Source organism: Osmia bicornis, chromosome 16 (assembly GCF_907164935.1).
Source record: "Osmia bicornis bicornis chromosome 16, iOsmBic2.1, whole genome shotgun sequence".
In the NCBI taxonomy this organism is placed as follows: domain Eukaryota; kingdom Metazoa; phylum Arthropoda; class Insecta; order Hymenoptera; family Megachilidae; genus Osmia; species Osmia bicornis.
The window spans coordinates 2,639,246-2,660,674 of record NC_060231.1 but is presented as its reverse complement, the minus strand read 5'-3'; the positions used below and the strand labels follow the sequence as shown (position 1 = coordinate 2,660,674).

The 21,429-nt window shown below is 38.3% G+C and overlaps 3 protein-coding genes across 6 annotated transcripts; 1 reads left to right on the top strand and 2 right to left on the bottom strand.

Annotated features, from left to right (window-relative positions):
• Positions 1-648: 648 nt before the first annotated feature.
• LOC114877847 (ATP synthase lipid-binding protein, mitochondrial) lies at positions 649-3,147 on the top strand. 2 transcript variants are annotated; one of them, XM_029190934.2, is made up of 5 exons: positions 649-805; positions 1,274-1,357; positions 1,458-1,550; positions 1,974-2,094; positions 2,413-3,147. In XM_029190934.2, exons 2-5 carry the CDS (start codon positions 1,313-1,315, stop codon positions 2,574-2,576), a joined length of 423 nt encoding a protein of 140 aa, XP_029046767.1. In that variant the 5' UTR covers positions 649-805; positions 1,274-1,312; the 3' UTR covers positions 2,577-3,147. The 2 variants fall into 2 exon arrangements, with proteins under 2 accessions (XP_029046767.1, XP_029046766.1); XM_029190933.2 differs by having other exon boundaries at positions 651-805; positions 1,458-1,559.
• A 334-nt stretch (positions 3,148-3,481) lies between these two features.
• Positions 3,482-5,573, bottom strand: LOC114877846 (transcriptional adapter 3-A). Its single transcript, XM_029190931.2, has 2 exons — positions 5,342-5,573; positions 3,482-5,279 (listed from the first exon to the last, which is right to left on the bottom strand). Exon 2 carries the CDS (start codon positions 5,035-5,037, stop codon positions 3,646-3,648), a length of 1,392 nt encoding a protein of 463 aa, XP_029046764.1. The 5' UTR covers positions 5,038-5,279; positions 5,342-5,573; the 3' UTR covers positions 3,482-3,645.
• Positions 5,574-8,461: 2,888 nt separating this feature from the next.
• Positions 8,462-20,873, bottom strand: LOC114879721 (nose resistant to fluoxetine protein 6-like). 3 transcript variants are annotated; one of them, XM_046289210.1, is made up of 13 exons: positions 20,483-20,869; positions 13,037-13,281; positions 12,404-12,597; positions 12,196-12,308; positions 11,882-12,124; positions 11,592-11,796; positions 11,340-11,505; positions 11,184-11,263; positions 11,032-11,127; positions 10,566-10,695; positions 10,259-10,433; positions 10,000-10,142; positions 8,462-9,927 (listed from the first exon to the last, which is right to left on the bottom strand). In XM_046289210.1, the coding sequence occupies exons 1-13, from the start codon at positions 20,688-20,690 to the stop codon at positions 9,820-9,822; spliced, it is 2,106 nt and encodes a 701-aa protein (XP_046145166.1). In that variant the 5' UTR covers positions 20,691-20,869; the 3' UTR covers positions 8,462-9,819. The 3 variants fall into 3 exon arrangements, with proteins under 3 accessions (XP_046145166.1, XP_029046768.2, XP_046145165.1); XM_029190935.2 differs by lacking the exon at positions 20,483-20,869 and adding an exon at positions 13,358-13,774; XM_046289209.1 differs by lacking the exons at positions 8,462-9,927; positions 10,000-10,142; positions 10,259-10,433; ... (7 more) ...; positions 12,404-12,597; positions 13,037-13,281 and adding exons at positions 17,135-17,397; positions 17,470-17,612; positions 17,729-17,903; ... (7 more) ...; positions 19,877-20,070; positions 20,159-20,403 and having other exon boundaries at positions 20,483-20,873.
• Positions 20,874-21,429: the final 556 nt, after the last annotated feature.

Genomic DNA, 21,429 nt, shown 5'->3' with positions numbered 1-21,429 from the left:
TTCTAAATTTAAGATTGCAATTATTAATGATGCTTTGAAAGGCAGGGCCGGCCCTGGGCTTAGGCAGACTAGGCGGCCCCCGTAAGACGATTTTGCGTCTAAGAATGCAAGAAGAATAATGTTTACTTGAATATTAATGTAAATGCAAATCTAAAGTAGTTATACAATCTTATTTGAAGTACATTTTTTATGTCATATATGTGACGGGGCCCCCCTAGGACCCCCGAAATCTCAGGGTCGGCCCTGTTTATTAAAATATTCTTTTAGAAAATATCATAATCAATAATTTCAAATAAAACAAATCAAAAACTGCATTCATATTATCGACTATCGATATCACTACCAGAATGGTAACTTTTAAGCCAACTGCAGAAAATAAATCACTGCGGATGAACAAAAGTCAAAGGAAAGTCTATATTCTCGAAGACTTACAACGCACAATATGTTTATATGAAGTCTTACAGCAAAGATTAGTAAAGGAAAAATAGGTTATTAAGGAAATATGAATTTCGAGATAAGATAATATAGAATCGAATAATGCTGTACGTTTCCGGAAATGCATATTAACAAATGTATCCATCAGATATTGCAGACGAAAACCATTCGGCTAAATTCGGTTGGTCGATAAACGACATCGGAGAGAATCGGGGCCGTTGGAAGTGGTGAATAGGTCATCGCACGGAAGTCGGTTTAGTTTGGTCGGTCAGGACAGGCTGTTCGTGGAGCACTTTGTTCACTAGTCACTTACCAATTCAACATTCCAAAGGCTGGGTCCTCTTACCGCCCCTTCAAAACTTGTAATCTGGTAAGTCGAGCCGTTCGTTACCTAAAAGAATGATTAAAATGAAAGAAAATTCATCGGAATGATCGGTTGTTATCGCATTAATGTCATTTTTTATCCAAACAGTAAGATGCCGATGAATTGTTCGATAATCGTGAGCGAGAAGTTGTTAATTATGTCAGCGACTACGGGAGAGAATTGGAGTAGCCATTTTGTACTGTATCGGTTACCGTCCACCATCGCGATTTTCCTATTTTTTAATTACATGTCTCTGTGATAACAGAAATCATTGATTCTTAGTGTGTTGCGAGTTAATTTTGGCCCTCCATCCTTCAAATCTCATGTAACGATTTCATTGGGACGTTACGTAATCCTGCGCTCGGTACAATCGCTTCGTGGCTAGTGATTCGTTACCGCTCGCCGGGTTAACACGCGCTTTAATCGCGACTCGTGGTGGATTCACTTTGAAATTTTCACTTGCCGTCTTTTCAGATAAACTCGCTTAGCGACCACACAACACCAAACGTCATCATGTTTGCCTGCACTCGATTCATCGCACCCATCGCCAGATCGACCGTGAGTAAAAGAAATTTTCTATATTTTCTGATTTTTTCGTACGCGTCATTATATAACCCGGATCGATTTTGCGAATAATTAAACATTATCCGTTTCGCAGTTGGTTTCTGGAACCAAGAGTTACATTCGGCCTTTGAGCAGTGCCGTGGTCAGCCACAGCCAGTCCGTACAACAAAATCAAATTCAAAGCCCGGTTAGTGTTGTGAGTACATCTGGAGTTTTTCACATTGCATAACCTCGTTTCGTTCAGGATTACATAAGCGGTTTTATTTTCATAATATGAATTTCTTTGAAGAAAAAATAAATGGTTCTTGAATTAAATTGTTAATAATAATTAATATCAACTGAAGATCATATTACATGTTTCTCTGTAAACACTTACGTCATTCAGAAGACAATGTGTAATAAATGTACAATAGGCATCTTAGAAAGTTTAAGGGATCAATGAAAGATTTAAAAGACGAAGAAACTATTATTTGATTAAATTCAACTTTAAATTTTGGGAGAAAAATGCAAAGCTAATAAAGATTATATAAGTCGTCGTGCTCAAATGCGCATAACACTGCAATCTTTTGAAGATATTACAGATATTCTAACGATATGAATAATTTTCCAGTCACCTTTGATGCAATCTTCAATTGTACGTAGTTTTCAAACTTCCACAATCAGTCGTGACATTGACTCTGCTGCAAAGTTCATCGGTGCTGGTGCAGCTACTGTTGGTGTTGCAGGATCAGGTATGTAATTGCATATATTTTTAATATAATTTGTTCTTTTTAAAAAACAAACTTTACATTGTAGGGATTGGCGTTGGTTTAATTTTTGGATCCCTAATCCTTGGTTACGCCCGAAACCCATCCCTGAAACAGCAATTTTTTGCTTATGCCATCCTTGGTTTCGCGCTGTCAGAAGCAATGGGTCTCTTTTGCTTAATGATAGCGTTCCTTATCCTGTTTGCCTTCTGATCCAAATTCCTCCAAAAAGTACATTGCGAACATTAATTTGACCTTTGCCAGAAAGAAACACGATTACTTGAAAAATCATTATAATTTCAGGTGCTGGAATTGGATCAGTGTTTGGTTCTTTAATTATTGGTTACGCCAGGAACCCGTCCCTTAAACAACAACTGTTCTCTTATGCCATCTTGGGCTTTGCCCTGTCCGAGGCCATGGGTCTTTTCTGCCTTATGATGGCTTTCTTGCTTTTGTTCGCGTTCTAAGTCACCGAAACCGCATGAAAAAAAAATTACTGATAGTTTTAGTGCGTCGCCACCAAAGCAGCATCTACTGATTCTATGTAAGGGAAACAGGAGGAGTTGACTTTGGTGCACAGGATGCCATGAAATTGTTAGAGATGCTCGAGTATCTGGCTCGATGGGGTATGCGACGGTACGACAATGAAATGTAATGGCGGCTGTACACGTGTTGGGATTATCGATCGAACCGTTCTAACCCCCTTCTGCCTTTCGATAAATTTGTAATTATTTCATGGTCTACTGTTTCATGTAGCGTAAAACTCACATTATTAAATAATGGAATTCAGTGTAATGATCGAATAAGAACGTTCATAAAAGTTTATTAAAAACGACAGCCTCGCCTGCAGACCCGTATATACACACACGTATGTATATCTATCACCATAATATTAACAAAACAATAAGAAGTAGTACACATCGAACATTTTTGTTACCCGAATGGTTCGTCATTGTTGTGCCATCGCGCACGTTGTTGAGGTAACTTTGGACGAAAAAAACTGTACAGTGATATCGAATAAACACTTTTGTCGTGAAATTATTATTGATCATATGAATGATTCTTTTTGAACAACCTTTTCCTTAAGCTAAAAATATTTTTGCACACGTCTCTAATTGAAAACCGATTCTGCTTGATAATTTTTGTTAGTGAGATTATTATAACTTTTTAAAAAATGTCTACTCGCAGAAAACTTCAGTTATACATATATCTTGTTACAATTTCATTGAACAATGTTGGTATTATACTTTAAGTTGAATAAAAGTAAGATAGAATACAATTTGGGTCTTTATTATTTTTCAACCAAATACGTATACTAGTATACCTATCCCAAGAACAGTTTGACGTTTAATATAAAAATGAATCATAGCCATAGTTTAAACTATATATTTATTGAATAAGAAACATAAGTCGAGTGACAATGATCAAAGAAGTTCTTATTACTGTAGTGTAAAAGAAGTACACTAATTGCTTTGGAAATTAAATTTTTTTTATATAGCTTTATCATATTATACAGTAGAGTAAAAAAAATTTAAATTAATTTGTAGTGCCAAAACCTATAGGTTCTCCTACATTGTTATGCGGTAACATATTCAGTTGATCTAACAGATTTTCTCTTTCCCTAAGACACGCCCATGCCTTGTCCTGTTCCTTCTTCGTTAATGGTACTTTTCTTTGTTTCGATAACATAAGTTTTTTGTAATGTTCTATCACTTCGTTGTCAGCAGTGCTTATTTTTCTTTTCAACGCTTGTCGCTTGCTCTCCTCTTGGGCTAAATTCAGCAGCCTCTTCAACTGTGTAACGTTGTGATTAGAAAGCGCAGTAAGTTCTTGCTGACATCTTTTAATTTCTGCTAGAATTTCATCGTCTTCCTGACACTTCTTTTGTGCATCCGGTTCTAAAATTCCTTGCTCTACGAGCTCTTTATGCATCCTTAATTCTAAATTAATGGAATTTTGAATAGTAAGATCTCTTAAGACAGGGGGATCGCTGTCCCTGAATAGCTTATTATCTGCATTATTATTCGCTACGTAAACATTCTCCTCTAGCAAAGCAGATACCAGTCTTTGAGTAAGAGGCCCCGCTATACTATGAGCTTTCCTATCATTCTTTGCTACCAAAAGGGACACGTCTGAACGGTTCTTCTTCTTATCCCTGTTTGGGTTTGCCGCATCCTCTTCTTGCAGCAAATCACTGTGCGCCCACATTAAACTGTAATGCCGACCCAACGGAGGAATCTTTTTGAAGTCGCTAACATCGCTATGAGTGGCGATTAATTCTTCTAATAATTTAATATCATCGGGCATAATGTCTGTACAATACGGATCGACGGACGCCCAAAATTTATTAGGCGTGTCATTTTTTGGTAATAGTAACTTTGGTGATTCTGACTTGGAACCTTCGATTCTTGAAATTTCGTGTACATTTGGAATGACTTGAGAATTCGTACTGGCAATAGCTTTCTGTTTAAACAGTTTTGCGGGAAGAGGTGACTGTGTTTTCGCATTCACTTCTTTCGGTTTGAATTTTTCTTCTCTGACCTTTTTGTCGAGAAGAGAAAGACCTTTCCCACTTTTAGACCTTTTATCTCTACGTTCTTCCGCTGAAGATAAATTTGCTATTTCCTCTTGAAGCATACGATGTCTTACAACCACCGATGAGAGAAGCATTTCTAACTCTAATTGCAACGTATCGAGGTCTTCCATACCCACGCCTTCTTCCGCACTGCGTTGCAGAATGCTACTGTACCTTGGAAGAAGCCTGCTGTTATCGGCAATTTTTAAAATTGGTAAGGACAATGTAGTCTCTGTGCTCTCTGTACTTGTATCTGAATTAAGCGTTGAAGATTGTACAAGCGTAGAGGACTTCCCAGATTCTCTCACTTTAACAATAGCTTTCTTAGAACTTTGTTTTCCTTTACCTGACATGATTGCAATCTTAAATGGTGCAAATACACAGGTGATTTAATAAGACTTAATAAGTGATTTTAAAAAGAAACATTCAGGTTGTTACACTCAACCATCTTCTCTTCTCTTCTTAATCATAACCTCTGTTTTTTGAATTAATTCTCACATTTGACACGCGATGAATACTTCTATGCTTTCTTCGAAGAATTTTATGTTTCTTCAGTTTAAAATTAGTAATGTTTGTTTATTAAACACGTAATACTCTAAAATGTTGTAAAATATTAGGTTATAGAACATCTACAAGTTGCATAGGAACAATGTATACCTTGATCAGTTGCTCAATAACATGTAATATTTGTAAATAGTTGTCATTTAATTACAATCCGTATAGCAAAAGTGACTTTGCCTTTAAGGATTAAATAAAAAATATCGTTCATTTATTATTTTATGCTCAAATAAACTGATACAAGCATGGTTAATCAACTCGTCATAGCATTCCTTTCTATTAAACATTAAACAGCAGCACTGTCGCGATTTGCGACGATACGAATTGTCAATATGTACAGTATGCGTCATAGTGTCCTTTCCATTTTGTCTAGTGAAAAAGCACTAAAGGGGAAGGCGCCCCTACCACCGGGTCACGCGCGAGCGCGCAGCCATTATGCCTCGTTCGCATGACAAATACCTTTGTATTTTAGGAGAAAAGAAATTTTTTCAAATAAATGCTTAATCGAAGGAGTGAGGCGGTTCATTCCTCAACGAATAAAATATATAACCAGCACCATTGAAAAACTCGCTTGTCGAAATAATTAATTGCGTCGAGCCTCGGACGGCGAAGGTGGCTCCTTCCGCCCTATAGGATGGTGCACGAAACTGCGAAAGCAGACTGTGATTCCATACCGAACCGGAAGCTGCATAAGAGCCTCTCTCTCGCACTGTAACTTCTGTCCTTGTTTCCGTCCCGCGAGACTTATTGTCATCGGAGTTGCATTGAACTTGTCGCAGTGAAGTTGGCTACAAATTCACTAACACAATCACGCCGTGTAGATGAGCCGATCGGCAAGATTGGCTCACCGACGCGGCGTGAATGTGTTAGTGAATTTGTAGCCAACTTCACTGCGACAAGTAATGCAACTCAGTACAATTGAATCAGAGATGGGATATGGGACGGGTTTTCTTACGCATGCGTGGCGATTATAGACATAATTCACACTTTTCCTTTTTGGGGGGTATAGGAAAGGGGAGGGTACTAAAATAACTGTAAACAAAATATATAATAAAAATAAAATATTTTTTTTGGCAGAATCAATTAAAGAATACCAACATTTACTCCTAGGATAAGGGAAACTGCCAAAACCTTATCAGTATTCACAAAACAAAAATTACATTTATAAATCAAAATAAATATCAATTATAAATATATAATTAATAAAGATAAAAAACAATTTATAAAATAATTCTATCTATTCTATTCTATTCTATAGTTTACTTGGGCTATGCCCAAGATGGCGCTTCAGGGGGAACGCCCCCTATATTGCCCAACGAAAATTATTGGCCTTTATAATTACGATAAAATATACACAAGAAATTTTCACTCACACATTACTCTTTGCACACTCCACAATCTCATACTTACAGACTTCCTTTATTTTCTCACCATCCCTCCTTACTGCCCCTTCCATTTCAGAAATAAGGATCTCCATGCTCTCCCTATACAACTTTACCCAATTTATCTAGAAACCTGGAAATACGTTTCAAAACCCCCAGGTCCCCTTCTATCAACATTTCTTGCACATCCTTGCCATTACTGAAGCCCTTCCCAGTTAAATACACATACAGACGCACCCCTTTTCTTCTGTTAAATTCTTCCTAAACAGAGATTCGCCCAAGTTAAAGTGATTTGCCCTAATTCTACTTAATCTTACTAAATCCCCCCTATCCATTCCTTTTATACTGTCAAACCAAGGTTTTCTTGCCCCCACATTATTACCTTCTATCGCAAAATATTTTGCGCCCTTTACTTCCCCAATCCTTCTTGCCCTTTCGTGGCTCCTTTCCCATGCCCCTTCCATTATGTAATTTGTAATATCCTTTTCCACTACTCCAAACTCTTCCCCACTAGCCGCCTTTCCTGCTTGTAAATCCGCCCTCTCATTCCCTTCCATACCCACATGGCTAGAAACCCACGCCAAACACAATCTACCCTGCCCCCCCCCCCGCTATTTTCAATTTCCTCACTCCCCTTATATTCTTCGTCTAATTTCATAATTTCCCTAATAATCTCGTCAATTCAAGGGTTATTTCCCACCCTCCTAACAAAACTTTCTAACTTACTAAGCACACTTGCAGAGTCAGTGATAATTATGACTCTTTTATCCACCCTATAAAATAATTATAGTCTCTAGTTGCGCCACCACATAGATACGTCCCTATACTCACGTCGGCAGTTGATTGGCTGCAGTCCCTCCTTCGCGTGCCCCACGCCAATCGGCTCTTCGGTGTGAATATACAGGGTCGGCGTGACCTTTTGCGGAGTCCGGTTGAAAAATTTGACGGGGCCAGAATACACATTGAAATCCTATACTTAAATTTCACAATAAGGAATTATTTATTATAAGTACAAAGGATGTTACATATATTTTTTGTAAAATGAATATTACATAATTTTTCTCGCTTTTTTCTCCGCAAAATCTTTGATTACGTCATTAAAATTGATTGAGTTTGCTACTTCGCTTTCTACTGAAAGAATAGCCAAAGATGTAAATCTGTCTTGGCTTATTGATAATCGAAGATACTTTTTTATTATTTTCAACCATGAATTTTCGTAGACCGCGGGGCCTTTCAAAACGCGAGACCGGGTTCCGGCGAACGCGCTGAACCTGCCTCGCGCCGCCCCTGTAAATATGTGTTAGTGTCTCACGCGCCGCGACAGAATCAACGCAACTTATCGTTAGTGTATGTACCGTGTGACACACTTATTGTATCTTGCACGAGAGAGTATTAGTATCGGATGAACGAATTTTGGTTTCGTCTGCGCATGTTGGCTCTGATTGGTTCTGCCACGCTCCGCTACCAAGGTAACGCGCAAGCGCTGTACGGCTGTATGTCGTAAGCGACGCTGGACAAGCGATATACTGGTGACCAGAAAGGGTATAGCAGGATAAGATTATAATAAAGCAGCTTATAATAAAAAACCATTGTACACCAAGTTTCAACCCTGTATCTCAACTAGGAGGGTAGTTACAGGGTGAGAAAGAAAAAGTGGTTTTTGCCATATTTTCCCTATATAATGGCATTCAAAAAATCTGAAAAAATTCTAGAATATTCTAGCCATGTTTCTTTATGATTGTGAATTTTTTCAGATTTTTCGGTTGCAAATCCTAAGCGTGAAAAATCAAAAATGCAAAAAAAAAGTCTAAAAATTGAGATTTCGGGTAGAAGCTTTCAAAACACTAGATTTTTACTTTCACAGTAGTTAGATATTAGCATGACTGGTGTCCTCAATTTTTTTCAGATTTTTAAGTGTGGTGCGCCGTGTTTAAAAAAGTCAAAAACCGATATTTTCGACATATTTCGTGCGATAACATGAGAAATACTTTCAATTTTTACATTTCCTTTACACACTTATCGTTAGTGCATTATGTGATTTCTAACATTTCTGCATTGGATGGAGCAAGATCTAAATGGAGAGAGTGAAGTTATTGTAAATAATTGAAAATTACGCACGTTATCTCCTAAAATATTCGACAGTTTTTCAACGTTGTCGGTGGCTGAATGGTTAAGGTGTCTGACCGCGGAATCGCTGGAAAGTTTTTTGTCGCAGGTTCGCGCCCCATGAATGTCCAATTTCTATGAGCCTTGTCCGGCTCAAGGGCACTTTTGACCATCTTATCCTGCTATACCCTTTGTGAATTAATTATTCACTACCTCTGTCCTATAATATGCCGTTCCTATATTAGTACTCATTTTGTCCACCGTGTATATGGCGGATGCAATGGGAAGTAAATCATGGTGGCAGAACCAAAATTCGCTCATCCAGTGGTATGTAAGTACTACTCTCTCGTGAAAAATAAATACTTTCGCGTCGTTCTCGGCGATTATTTTTTTAACCCTTTCATTACACTCAGCACTAATTCACAATTTTAAAGTGAATTGAATTAAGAGGGTTTAGTTTCGATTCCACAAAGCAAGAATCTAGTCTTTCTCGGTTTTAACGAACGCGAGCAAATGGGGGCGGACTGCAACAGTAATAATAGTGCCTAACAACAAACAACGTACTGTATGGTTACTAGTAGCTTGAAGGGGTCTTGAATGCTCGATCTTGCAGTTTCCACGTCGCAGAGTTTATCCGTAAGAGAAACGTACTGACGTGTACGGTCATGCATGAACTGCACAAATTACTTTATGGCGGGTACCATAATGGGCCCGTACGAAGGTCCTGTACTGTATACCTGGTAGTATGCAGAGCTCTGCAGAGCCGAAAAATAGTTTAATAAAAATATTTTCTGAATGATTAAGGCCTTCCAGGCTGCCAGAAACATATTTTTTTTCAAGATATGAAATAAATAATTATTTTTCATTGACTAAAGCCATTCAGGCCTTTTTGTATTAGTACTTTTTGGCTGACTAACCTAACCTAACCTTTTTCTATCTAATCGAAACTACAACAATGCTCCCGCTGCAGATCGAACGGGTTGAAGGTTGAATTGTGTAATCCACGCATGAGGAGCCTAGCTGGCGGGCCCCTTATGGTCCCGCAATAAACTGCAATAAAGTAATTTGTGCAGTTCGAGGTCCACCATACTATATACTGAGTGTTCGTAAGAATATTGTCGTGGGTACTTCAATTATCGCCGACAATACAAAAGACACAGAGTAAGTAACTATAACCATTCCGATACTACTAACACTCTGAAATGAAATAAATAGTATTTTCAAGAATTCACATGTCTGTAGAGGATATGAATAATATTAGAAACTTACGGTCGTTAAAACGTCAACGTTGAATGGATAATCGCTAAACATACCCATTAATTGTATTAAGAGTGGATTTAGAAGGTAAGCGCAGAACGTTACTCTGCTGAAGGGAATCCAATACTTTAGTGACAAAAATTGATTTATGATACCTGCAATTGCAAGAAAAACAAAGAAAGCATTTATCAACATTCGTATCGTACTTAGGTGTGTTCTATTTAAAAATAATAAAATAGTAATAAATTTGTAAGATATTGTTCGGTTTTACCGCCATTGTTTGTGGCACAGGCGATTACGAGCCACGCTATTCCAAGGCTCCAAGCAAATCTGCTAAACGTCTCGTAAAGGACTGATACAGTAAGCGACACGTTTCTATTTGAGATACCAAATAGAATCGAGCAATTACACAAAACGCTGAGGAACCAGCAGGCAGCTAACGCTTTCTGAAATATTTGATCAAAAATGATACAGATAGCATTTATATAGGAACACCAGTAAGTAAGGTGTTTTTGCAAAAATTAAAAATTTTGAAAGTATTGTAATATTGAAAAGAAAAAGGATCAGTAATCAGGTACCTTTGACAGATGTAATTTATAATTGCATTTTGCAAGAAACGCCGATGTGCCCATCCCTACCATGTACGGTGGTATTCTCATCCATGGTAGCACGTATACGGTTGCAGGCGTTTCAAATTGCATATCGAATCTACAAAGTATACCACGTTTAGATTTTCCATATTTAACTAATATAGAATAAATAAAGAAATATTGGTAATTATTTAATTTACAGACGGCATTGTTTAAAAGCGGCGATCGCACACTAACGCGTAAGATGTAATACGGACGCACACGAACAAGCAGAATTCGATATATTAGTTTGGACAGTTTTTCGAAAATATCTCCAAAACTAATGCCGAGCTGCGGTTATATGTACAGGAAAAAGTTGTTCAGAATGTTGATTTCTACAACGTATTTAAAAATCATCGAGATCGAAGTTGCCGTCCGTAAGCTTAATTATTACCGAAATATTTTTTATACTCACGTAGGAATGTATCCTGTGTCGTAAACTACATAAGCGCGCACCAACATGGATGAAAACATAGTAGCAATGCTCAAGCTTAGAGCAGTGTAATAGTAGCTGAAAATGATTAAATTACAATGAAACGTTTCTACGAATATTGATGACACACTTACCTGCTTGATAACATCAAAACAAAGATACTAAAAACAAAGAACTGCATGTTATCGGCGATATACCAGCTCCATGTGAGACACTAAAACAATTATTTCTCTGTAAAGTATAGATTTGCCAATAATTTCATATTGCCAATAAATTTACATTTACCATACCGCATTATTCCAGTCGTAGAGAGTATTGATGTAGAGTATATTTCTCCACCAGTATTTTGAGCATAGTTCGTGTATCGGTTCATGGAAATACATCAATGAAAACTTCTCAACCCAAGCGAAGCTTATGATGCCGAGCAATATTATAATCAGGTACGTCGGTGTAACCCTTTTGAATTTCAGTTAGAATTTTTTATATGAACAAATTTTAATCAAGATGACGGTTTGATGAAAATCAAGAAAGCCTGAGTGTACCTGATGTATCTTTTGATGATTACACTAATGAAAATCATTACATTCCTGCTAAATGGAACGTTATTTACGTTCTTTTGTAATTTCAGATATCCAAACACGACTAGGAAACCACTGATAAAGAAAAACATATCCACAGACAGTGTACCATTGGCTAAGATTTGCCATTCAATATCGGTTGTTGTTATAACGATTTCTGCCTTGTTACCTAAACTTAGCGGAACACCATAAGATTAGAGATTGTATGAATCAATGAATTATTTACCTGTAACTGTAATTATGAATTACTTTACCTGTAGCGTTCGCTCCGTATAATACAACGTGGATAAAAATGACCCATATAATTCCTATCATCTTTATGCCATGAATCGCTTTCAAATCGTTTGAACTATTGTCTGATTTGAATATTTGTTTCATGTTTGAATAAGCTGAGAAACATATAAAAATTTTTACAATTCGATTCTCTGCTTTCGGTTCTGATGGTACAGCATCCTCTTCATTATATTCCGATTTCTCCACCCTGTTGTTCTTCAATTCTATTATTGAACAACAATTCTATCATTAAACAACACTACGATAACAAAACTATCGCAAAACTATCGCTTACCGATAGTGTGGTCGTCGTAGTCGTCTGTTTTTTTCTGCAGACGTTTCTGGTAGATGAGAATATCGTATAACGTGGCTACTATCGTTGTTCCGAATAATACTGTCAAAATAAATCTACGAACAGGCAAAATTGAATATTGAAATTAAATTCGATCGGTATTTAATCATTTAAATTTGGAATCTTTTGATCTGTAATCGCGTTTACGTACAAAATCGTAATAATTGTTCCACTGAGAAGCCACGCATGATCATCCTTCAGATTAGAGATTTTGATCAACTCAAAGTCCGTCGAATAGAGTTGTCCAAATGGAAGAAGTCTATCGTCGAATACCTTCTTTAGCATTGTACCCACCTCGTTTTCGCTGCAGGATGCTGGTAGACAAAGTCCGAGTGCTATTGTCCCCTAAAAAGATGTCAGTTTAGAGATACTACGTTTTCTCTATTCTCCTGTTTGCACTCTTGGTCAAATTGTGGAAACCGAGGTAACCTCTGATCGTGCTGATTTTTTTACCATAGATAGCCCTTGAAGTGGGGATATCAACGGTGGTCATCCCATCTCTTAACTCCCTCCACCGCACCCGCAGTGGGTCAAAAACTAAAATTGTTTTTTTTTCTTTTTTTTTTATGTCCTTACCGAGATCGGTGCGGAAACCACTTTTTGGACAATTTTAGTCTTTGACTTCTGCGGGGGCGGCGGAGGGAGTTAATAGATGGGATGACCACCGTTGGTATCACCACCTCAAGGGCTATCTATGGTAAAAACATCAGCTCGTTTGGAGGATACCCCGGTTTCCATAACACAATCCCACTCTCAGCTTGAGAAGAACAGGAATCATTCGTACTTCCAAAGGAAGACTTATATGATACTGCATAGTGCCATTCTGACTGAGATGAGCACCAAAGAAGTTAAGCTCGAAGGGTGGAAACTCTTCGGCTGGATTGCGGTAGAGTGAATTATTTCGAATCTTCTTCTCTGACAATGGAAATTGTCTCTTCTGGCTAAGGAACTTGCATTCTAGTCTATTTCCCAGCCAATAGTTGTTTCCTGAAATGTATCCTGACGCTGGTTGTCCGCTCGCGTCCAACACTAGAAAATAAAAACATCCCATTTTTAATTGTGTCCATTTGCAGTAAAGATTTACCGAAGAAAACACACTACACACTTCTCAAACTCCAAAGTACACCGTGGTCTGCCGCGTCCCGGAATACCTGCATTTCTCTTCGGCATTTGGTGGAATTTAGTTGTTGTATTCCGGTGGTAATCGCATAACCAGGCAAGTTTCCCATCAACGCTTCTGGCTCTAGTTTGAGTGCATTAATCATCACACACGTGCACGCTAGCAGAATGATCTTGATCCTCTGGTATTTCATTGTACACAGTAAATTATTTAACGCTTCTTAGTTAACTCCGAAATTGATGCAATCACTAGTTGGATGATTAATAAATGGATAGTAGTCTAACAATCCGTTGAACTTGAAATGAAGAACACCAGGGTTTCAGAACGACGTTATCCAATTGAGAGCGTCGCCTTTGTGACTTACATCGTCGTGATTGTCGTCGTCGTATTTAAAGACACGCTAGAGCACCCCACCATGATCGTTAATTAAAGTATAATTTTACGGCAATTGTTTTTTTTTTTTTTCGTTTTACACTTTACGGCATTTGTGTCTCGTGGAGTTATATCGGCTGACGATATGGCGGGGGGCTCATTCGACTGGGCACGGAGAGGGGAATTTTATAAACCCAAGATGTCCGACCTCCGACCATGGGAACATGGTCCAAATGGTGACATAAGATGGTGACGACGATGGATGGAGAAGGCGATGGAGAGAAAAGAAAAGCAAGTATTGCCTTGTCCAAAATCCCTAACAAGGTGAGAAGACTCTCATGAAGCCAAAAGCATGGCAAGGATGATGATGGCCTGGCGAAGGAACGGGGAGGAGTGAAGCAGCAGCCACCCTCTGATCCGAACGGGATCATCCGCTATCGTACCTCCAATTAAGAAATGATGCGGAAGAGGATGACATGATCGTCATCATCAGGAGAAGGAGGAAAGAAAGAATGGGGGAGAGGAGCGATCGCTTCTAATGAGGACCAGCTTAGGTTAGGTTAGGTATTTAGTTTTCACGACCAGATTCTTTGTCGCCCTCCGCCGAAGTAATGCTTCATAGCGGTTCCGGCGGTGGTTTGGCGGCACTGGCACGCCCAGGCGAAATCAAGGCGGGGTTTTTTAGTGGGTATACTACAATGGTAGGCGTCCCACAGTACCGGGCGTCCATCTGCCTGGTGTGCGTGACGCATTTTTCCCCCCTCGTAAAAAAAAGGTTAGGTTAGGTTAGATTAGTTTGAAGTTTCATCATGTTCCCGGCCTCAGGTCTTCGCTCCTATTAGGACGTTTGTTGCCCTCAATGAGCCGTTTCGAATGAGGCGCCGTATACCGTCATTGGACATAAGTCATTATTTTGACCATGTTCCCAAGGTCGGAGGTCGGACATCTTGGTGCCGTAAGACTCCCCTCTCCATGCCCGGTCGAATGAACCCCTGCCATCGCCAACCGACATAACTCCAGGAGAGTCCGGCTTTTGACGGAACTAACCAGAGTTTTTGCAACGATAGAAAACGAAGCATTTATTGAAATCAGAAGAGAAACGGTGCAAAAAGAAGCATTTAAGTACTTGTTTAATGTATTCGAAGTTGCGCTCACTTATTAATGAAACTTTGCCACCTTGTAGGGCTCGTCGTCCTGAACACGCCTATACCTCATTTTGGGGGCAGTCGACTAATTGTATAAATGATATTAACAGTTAAAGCTAGTGACTGAGTATATTGGCAAGTATGACAAACTAACATATGCAAATGGTTTGCTCTGCGGTAAAACGCTTGACTCGCAATCTAATTGTCCCCGGTTTAAGTCCATAGTTCCCAGTTTTTTTTCTTTTTAATGATAATTTGTCTTTTTTTGAATAACTATTACAACTGTGCTATAATAGTTGCATTTATTAATAATTAATTACCTGTGCTGCAATTTTTATAGAATTTAAGTTATCTTTTCTATCCAATACGTACATTAACATCCTTACCGCATTAGAAATTTACACGCGTTTACTTGTTATTATACACACAGACACACACACCACACACACACACAATTAGTTTGTATAAAATACGAATATACAATAATTTCTGTCCTATTGTTTTGGATTCTTCACTAATGTCTTCTGCGTCTTCTTCTAATGTTGTAAATATGAATTATAAATTTGCACGGTAGCATAAATGAATGTAACTAAATAAATATAATTAAATAAATTGAACTTGTAAAAACAAATAATAACAAATAAACGCGTGTAAATTTCGAATGCGGTAAGGATGTTAATGTACGTATTGGATAGAAAACATAACTTAAATTCTATAAAAATTGCAGCACATATAATTAATTATTAATAAATGCAATGATTATAGCACAGTTGTAATAGTTATTCAAAAAGAGACAAATTATCATTAAAAAGAAAAATGAAAAAAAAAGTTGGGAACTATGGACTTCAACCATGGATAGTTAGATTGCGAATCATGTGTTTAACCGCGGAGCTAACCGTTTGTATGTGTGAGTTTGTCATACTTCTCAATGTAAGGAGTAACCAACTTTAATTGTTAATATCTTTTAAACAATTAAACGTCTGCTCCCAAAAAGGAGTATAGGCGTGTTCAGGGCGACGAGCTCTACAAGGTGGCAAAGTTTCATTAATAAGTGTGCGAAACACTTGGGTAGTTCCCCTCGATAGTAATAGGATCTGGACAGAGCTCTGCAAAGCTGAAAAATAATTTAATACTAATATTTTTTGAATGATTAAGGTGATGCGAGCGTCGAGGCCAATCCCGAATCCCCAATTTCGCCCCTAAAGGGGTCGGCGCTTTTTGGGGACTAATCTGTCCCCGTATTGCCCAACGAACTCTTTCGTCCCCGCGCCTAGGGAGATGGGTCGGCAGAACGCTGGCAACCCTAAACTCCCGCGCATTTTTTGAATTATCTTTTTCTTTGTCTTACTTTCTCCATACTTTTACTTCTATTCGTTCCATACTTTTACCTTCCCAGTCGGTGTATGTGTGCGCGCGCGCGCGCGTGTGTGTGTCTGTGTACGTGTGTGCCTGTGTACGTGTGTGTATGTGTTTGTGTGACCCCTTTTAGTCGGCTCTTACGACAGGCAGGGGATACCGTGGCCGTATTCTAAGCCCTCCGAGCCAAAGGGGGTAAAGAGCGTCGAGGCCGAACTTCGAATTCCGCGTCGGTAAAACAGTCAACGTTTCATCGAAAATTAGGCCGAACAGAAACTGATTTCAGCGCTACCTCAGTTATTGCATCCAACTAACGGCATGCTATTCTACGTCACCCTTCGCATACACCTAAATGACACACGGATGCTACGATAGAAACTTTTTACCAGAGCGCCATTCCTTAGGGCCTTCTGAACACATCCCTCAAATTTTTTTGCATTTTGTTTAGAAATGACGACGTAATTCGAAAACTTGCGTCTAGGGATTTTTCTAGGGACTGTCGGTAAAGTTTTCGACGCTCGCATCACAAGCGGCACAAAATATTCTGGATTTTTAATATTTTTCGATCGGTTGTGTATTCTACATAATATCGAAAATATGTTGAATTTGCAACAAACTGTTACACACGATCTGTACAGGAGGATGGTGAAATTCTGATTACTTAAGAAAAGCAGTCCGAAAATAAATCTGTTGCCAGATTTATTAAAATTTTTTTAGACAGATAAGTTAGTATGTTCTTTCAGTATAGAATGTGTTATTCTGCTGGATTTTCCCGATTCTCCTGAAAGTGTCTGACGTTGGCGGAACGACACAGCTCGAGTAAAGCCATTCAGGCCTTTTTTTATTAGTACTTTTTGGCTGACTAACCTAACCTAACCTAACCTTTTTCTACCTAATCGAAACTACAAGAATGCTCCCGCTGCTGATCGAACGGGTTGAAGGCTGAATTGTGTAATCCACGCATGAGGAGCCTAGCTGGCGGGCCCCTTATGGTCCCGCAATAAACTGCAATAAAGTAATTTGTGCAGTTCGAGGTCCACCATACTATATACTGAGTGTTCGTAAGAATATTGTCGTGGGTACTTCAATTATCGCCGACAATACAAAAGACACAGAGTAAGTAACTATAACCATTCCGATACTACTAACACTCTGAAATGAAATAAATAGTATTTTCAAGAATTCACATGTCTGTAGAGGATATGAATAATATTAGAAACTTACGGTCGTTAAAACGTCAACGTTGAATGGATAATTGCTAAACATACCCATTAATTGTATTAAGAGTGGATTTAGAAGGTAAGCGCAGAACGTTACTCTGCTGAAGGGTATCCAATACTTTAGTGACAAAAATTGATTTATGATACCTGCAATTGCAAGAAAAACAAAGAAAGCATTTATCAACATTCGTATCGTACTTAGGTGTGTTCTATTTAAAAATAATAAAATAGTAATAAATTCGTAAGATATTGTTCGGTTTTACCGCCATTGTTTGTGGCACAGGCGATTACGAGCCACGCTATTCCAAGGCTCCAAGCAAATCTGTTGAACGTCTCGTAAAGGACTGATATAGTAAGCGACACGTTTCTATTTGAGATACCAAATAGAATCGTGCAATTACACAAAACGCTGAGGAACCAGCAGGCAGCTAACGCTTTCTAAAATATTAGATAAAAAATGATACAGATAGCATTTATATAGGAACACCAGTAAGTAAGGTGATTTTGCAAAAATTAAAAATTTTGAAAGTATTGTAATATTGAAAAGAAAAAGGATCAGTAATTAGGTACCCTTGACAGATGTAATTTATAATTGCATTTTGCAAGAAACGCCGAAGTGCCCATCCCTACCATGTACGGTGGTATTCTCATCCATGGTGGCGCGTATACGGTTGTAGGCGTTTCAAATTGCATATCGAATCTACAAAGTATACCACGTTTAGATTTTCCATATTTAACTAATATAGAATAAATAAAGAAATATTGGTAATTATTTAATTTACAGACGGCATTGTTTAAAAGCGGCGATCGCACACTAACGCGTAAGATGTAACACGGACGCACACGAACAAGCAGAATTCGATATATTAGTTTGGACAGTTTTTCGAAAATATCTCCAAAACTAATGCCGAGCTGCGGTTATATGTACAGGAAAAAGTTGTTCAGAATGTTGATTTCTACAACGTATTTAAAAATCATCGAGATCGAAGTTGCCGTCCGTAAGCTTAATTATTACCGAAATATTTTTTATACTCACGTAGGAATGTATCCTGTGTCGTAAACTACATAAGCGCGCACCAACATGGATGAAAACATAGTAGCAATGCTCAAGCTTAGAGCAGTGTAATAGTAGCTGAAAATGATTAAATTACAATGAAACATTTCTACTAATATTGATGACACAGTTACCTGCTTGATAAAATCAAAACAAAGATACTAAAAACAAAGAACTGCATGTTATCGGCGATGTACCAGCTCCATGTCAGACACTAAAACAATTATTTTTCTGTAAAGTATAGATTTGCCAATAATTTTATATTGTCAATAACTTTAGATTTACTATACCATATCATTCCATTCGAAGAGATTATTGATGTAGAGTATATTTCTCCACCAGTATTTTGAGCATAGTTCGTGCATCGGTTCATAGAAATACATTAATGAAAATTTCTCAATCCAAGCGAAGTATATGATGGAGAGCAATATTATAAACAAGTACGTCGGTGTAAACCTTTGGAATTTTAGGTAGAATTTTTTATATGAACAAGTCGAGTCGGTTTAATCAAGATAACGCTTTGATGAACATCAACAAAGCCTGGGAGTACCTGATGTATCTTTTGATGATTACACGAATGAAAGTCATTACATTACTGCTCAATGAAATGTTATTATTGTTCCTTTGTAATTTCCTTGTGAATCCAAACACGACGAGGAAACCACTGATAAAGAAAAACGTATCCACATACAGTGTACCATTGGCTATGATTTGCGATTTAATATTGCTCAGTGTTATATAGTCCTCTGCCTTGTTAACTAAGCTTAGCGGAACATCATAACATTAGAGATTGTATGAATAAATGAATTATTTCAAGTAACTGCATTTACTTTACCTGTAACGTTCGCTCCGAATAATACAACGTGGATAAAAATGATCGATATCATTCCAAATACTTTCATGCCATGTAACACCCTCAAATCATTTGAACTATTGTCTAATTTGAATATTTGTTTCATGTTCGAATAAGCTGAGAAACATATAAGGATTTTTACAATTCGATTCTCTGCTTTCAGTTCTGATGGTACAGCATCCTCTTCATTATATTCCGATTTATCCGCCGTGTTGTTCTTCAATTCTATTATTGAACAACAATTCTATTATTAAACAACACTACGATCGTAAAACTGTCGCAAAACTATCGCTTACCGTTAGTGACGTCGTCGTCGTCGTCTGTTTTTTTCTGTAGACGTTTCTGATATATGAGAATATCGTATAACGTGGCTACTATCGTTGTACCGAATAATACTGTCAAAATAAATCTACGAACAGACAAAATTGAATATTGAAATTAAATTCGATCGGTATTTAACCATTTAAATTTGGAATCCTTTGATCTGTATTCGCGTTTACGTACAAAATCGTAATAATTTTTCCACTGAGAAGCCACGCATGATCATCCTTCAGATTAGAGATTTTCATCAACTCAAAGTCCGTCGAATAGAGTTGCCCAACTAGAAGAAGTCTATCGTCGAATAACTTCTTTAGCATTGTACCCACTTCGTTTTCGCTGCAGGATGCTGGTAGACAAAGCCCGAGTACTATTATCTCCTAAAAAGGTGTCAGTTTAGAAATACTACGTTTCTTCCATTCTGCTGTTTGCCAGTCGCAGCTTAAAATGAACAGGAATCATTCGTACGTCGATATGAACCCTCATATGATACTGCACAGTGCCATTCTGATTGAGATGAGCACCAAAGAAGTTGAGCTCGAAAGGTGGAAACTCTTCGGCTGGATTACGGTAGATTGAATTATTTCGAATCTTCTTCTCTGACAATGGAAATTGTCTCTTCTGGCTAAGGAACTCGCATTCTTGTCTATTTCCCACCCAATAGTTGTTTCCTGAAATGTATCCTGACGTTGGTTGTCCGCTCGCGTCCAACACTAGAAAATAACAACAACATCCAATTTTTAATTGTGTCCATTTGCAGTGAAGATTTATCGAAGAAAACACACTACGAACTTCTCAAACTCCAAAGTACACCGTGATCTACCGCGTCTCGGAATATCTCCATTTCTCGTCGGCATCTGGTCGAATTTAGTTGTTGTATTCCGGTGGTAATCGCATAGCCTGGCAAGTTTCCCATCAACGTTTCTGGCTCTGGTTTGAGTGCATTAATCATCACACACGTGCACGCTAGCAGAATAATCTTGCTCCTCTTGTATTTCATTGTATCCAGTAAATTATTTAACGCTTCTTAGTTAACTCCGAAGTTGATGCAATTACTAGTTTTGTGATTAATATATGGATGGTGGTCTAACAATAAGTTGAACTTGAAATGAAAAACACCTGGGTTTCAGAATGAAGTTATCCAATTGAGAGCGTCGCCTTTGTGACTTACGTCGCCGTCGTTGTCGTCGTCGTTTTTAAAGACACGTCAGAGCACCCCACCATGATCGTTAATTAAAGTATAATTTTACGGTAATTTTTTTTGTTTTTTTTTTTCGTATTACACTGTGCGGCATTTGGGTCTCATGGAGCTATATCGGCTGACGATATGGCGGGGGGCTCATTAGCCTGGGCACGGAGAGGGGAGTTTTATGACCCCAAGATGTCTGACCTCCGACCACGGGAACATGGTCCAAATGATGACATAAGATGACGATGATGATGGATGGAAATGGCGATTGAGAGAAAAGAAAAGCAAGTGATGACTTGTCTAAAATCTCTATCTATGAAAGGAGACTCTCATGAGGCTAAAAGCATAGCAAGGATGATGATAGCCTGGCTGAGGAACGGAGAGGAGTGAAGCAGTAGCCACCCTCTGATCCGACCGGGATCATCCGCTCTCGTTCCTCCAATTAAGAAATGACGCGGAAGAGGATGACATGATCGTCGTCATCAGGAGAAGGAGGAAATGAAGAATGGAGGAGAGGAGCGATCGCTTCTGATGAGGATTAGGTTAGGTT

Excerpts from the sequence above, each read along its gene's own strand:
- LOC114877847 (XM_029190933.2), top strand. The coding sequence starts at position 1,313 with ATGTTTGCCTGCACTCGATTCATCGCACCCATCGCCAGATCGACC. Across the intron at positions 1,358-1,457 it reads CACCCATCGCCAGATCGACC|TTGGTTTCTGGAACCAAGAG; the intron begins GTGAGTAAAAGA and ends TCCGTTTCGCAG. Across the intron at positions 2,095-2,412 it reads TGTTGGTGTTGCAGGATCAG|GTGCTGGAATTGGATCAGTG; the intron begins GTATGTAATTGC and ends TTATAATTTCAG.
- LOC114877846 (XM_029190931.2), bottom strand. The coding sequence starts at position 5,037 with ATGTCAGGTAAAGGAAAACAAAGTTCTAAGAAAGCTATTGTTAAAGTG.
- LOC114879721 (XM_046289209.1), bottom strand. The coding sequence starts at position 20,690 with ATGAAATACAAGAGGAGCAAGATTATTCTGCTAGCGTGCACGTGTGTG. Across the intron at positions 20,071-20,158 it reads ATATGAGGGTTCATATCGAC|GAGATAATAGTACTCGGGCT; the intron begins GTACGAATGATT and ends ACACCTTTTTAG. Across the intron at positions 19,782-19,876 it reads GGAAAAATTATTACGATTTT|ATTTATTTTGACAGTATTAT; the intron begins GTACGTAAACGC and ends GTCTGTTCGTAG.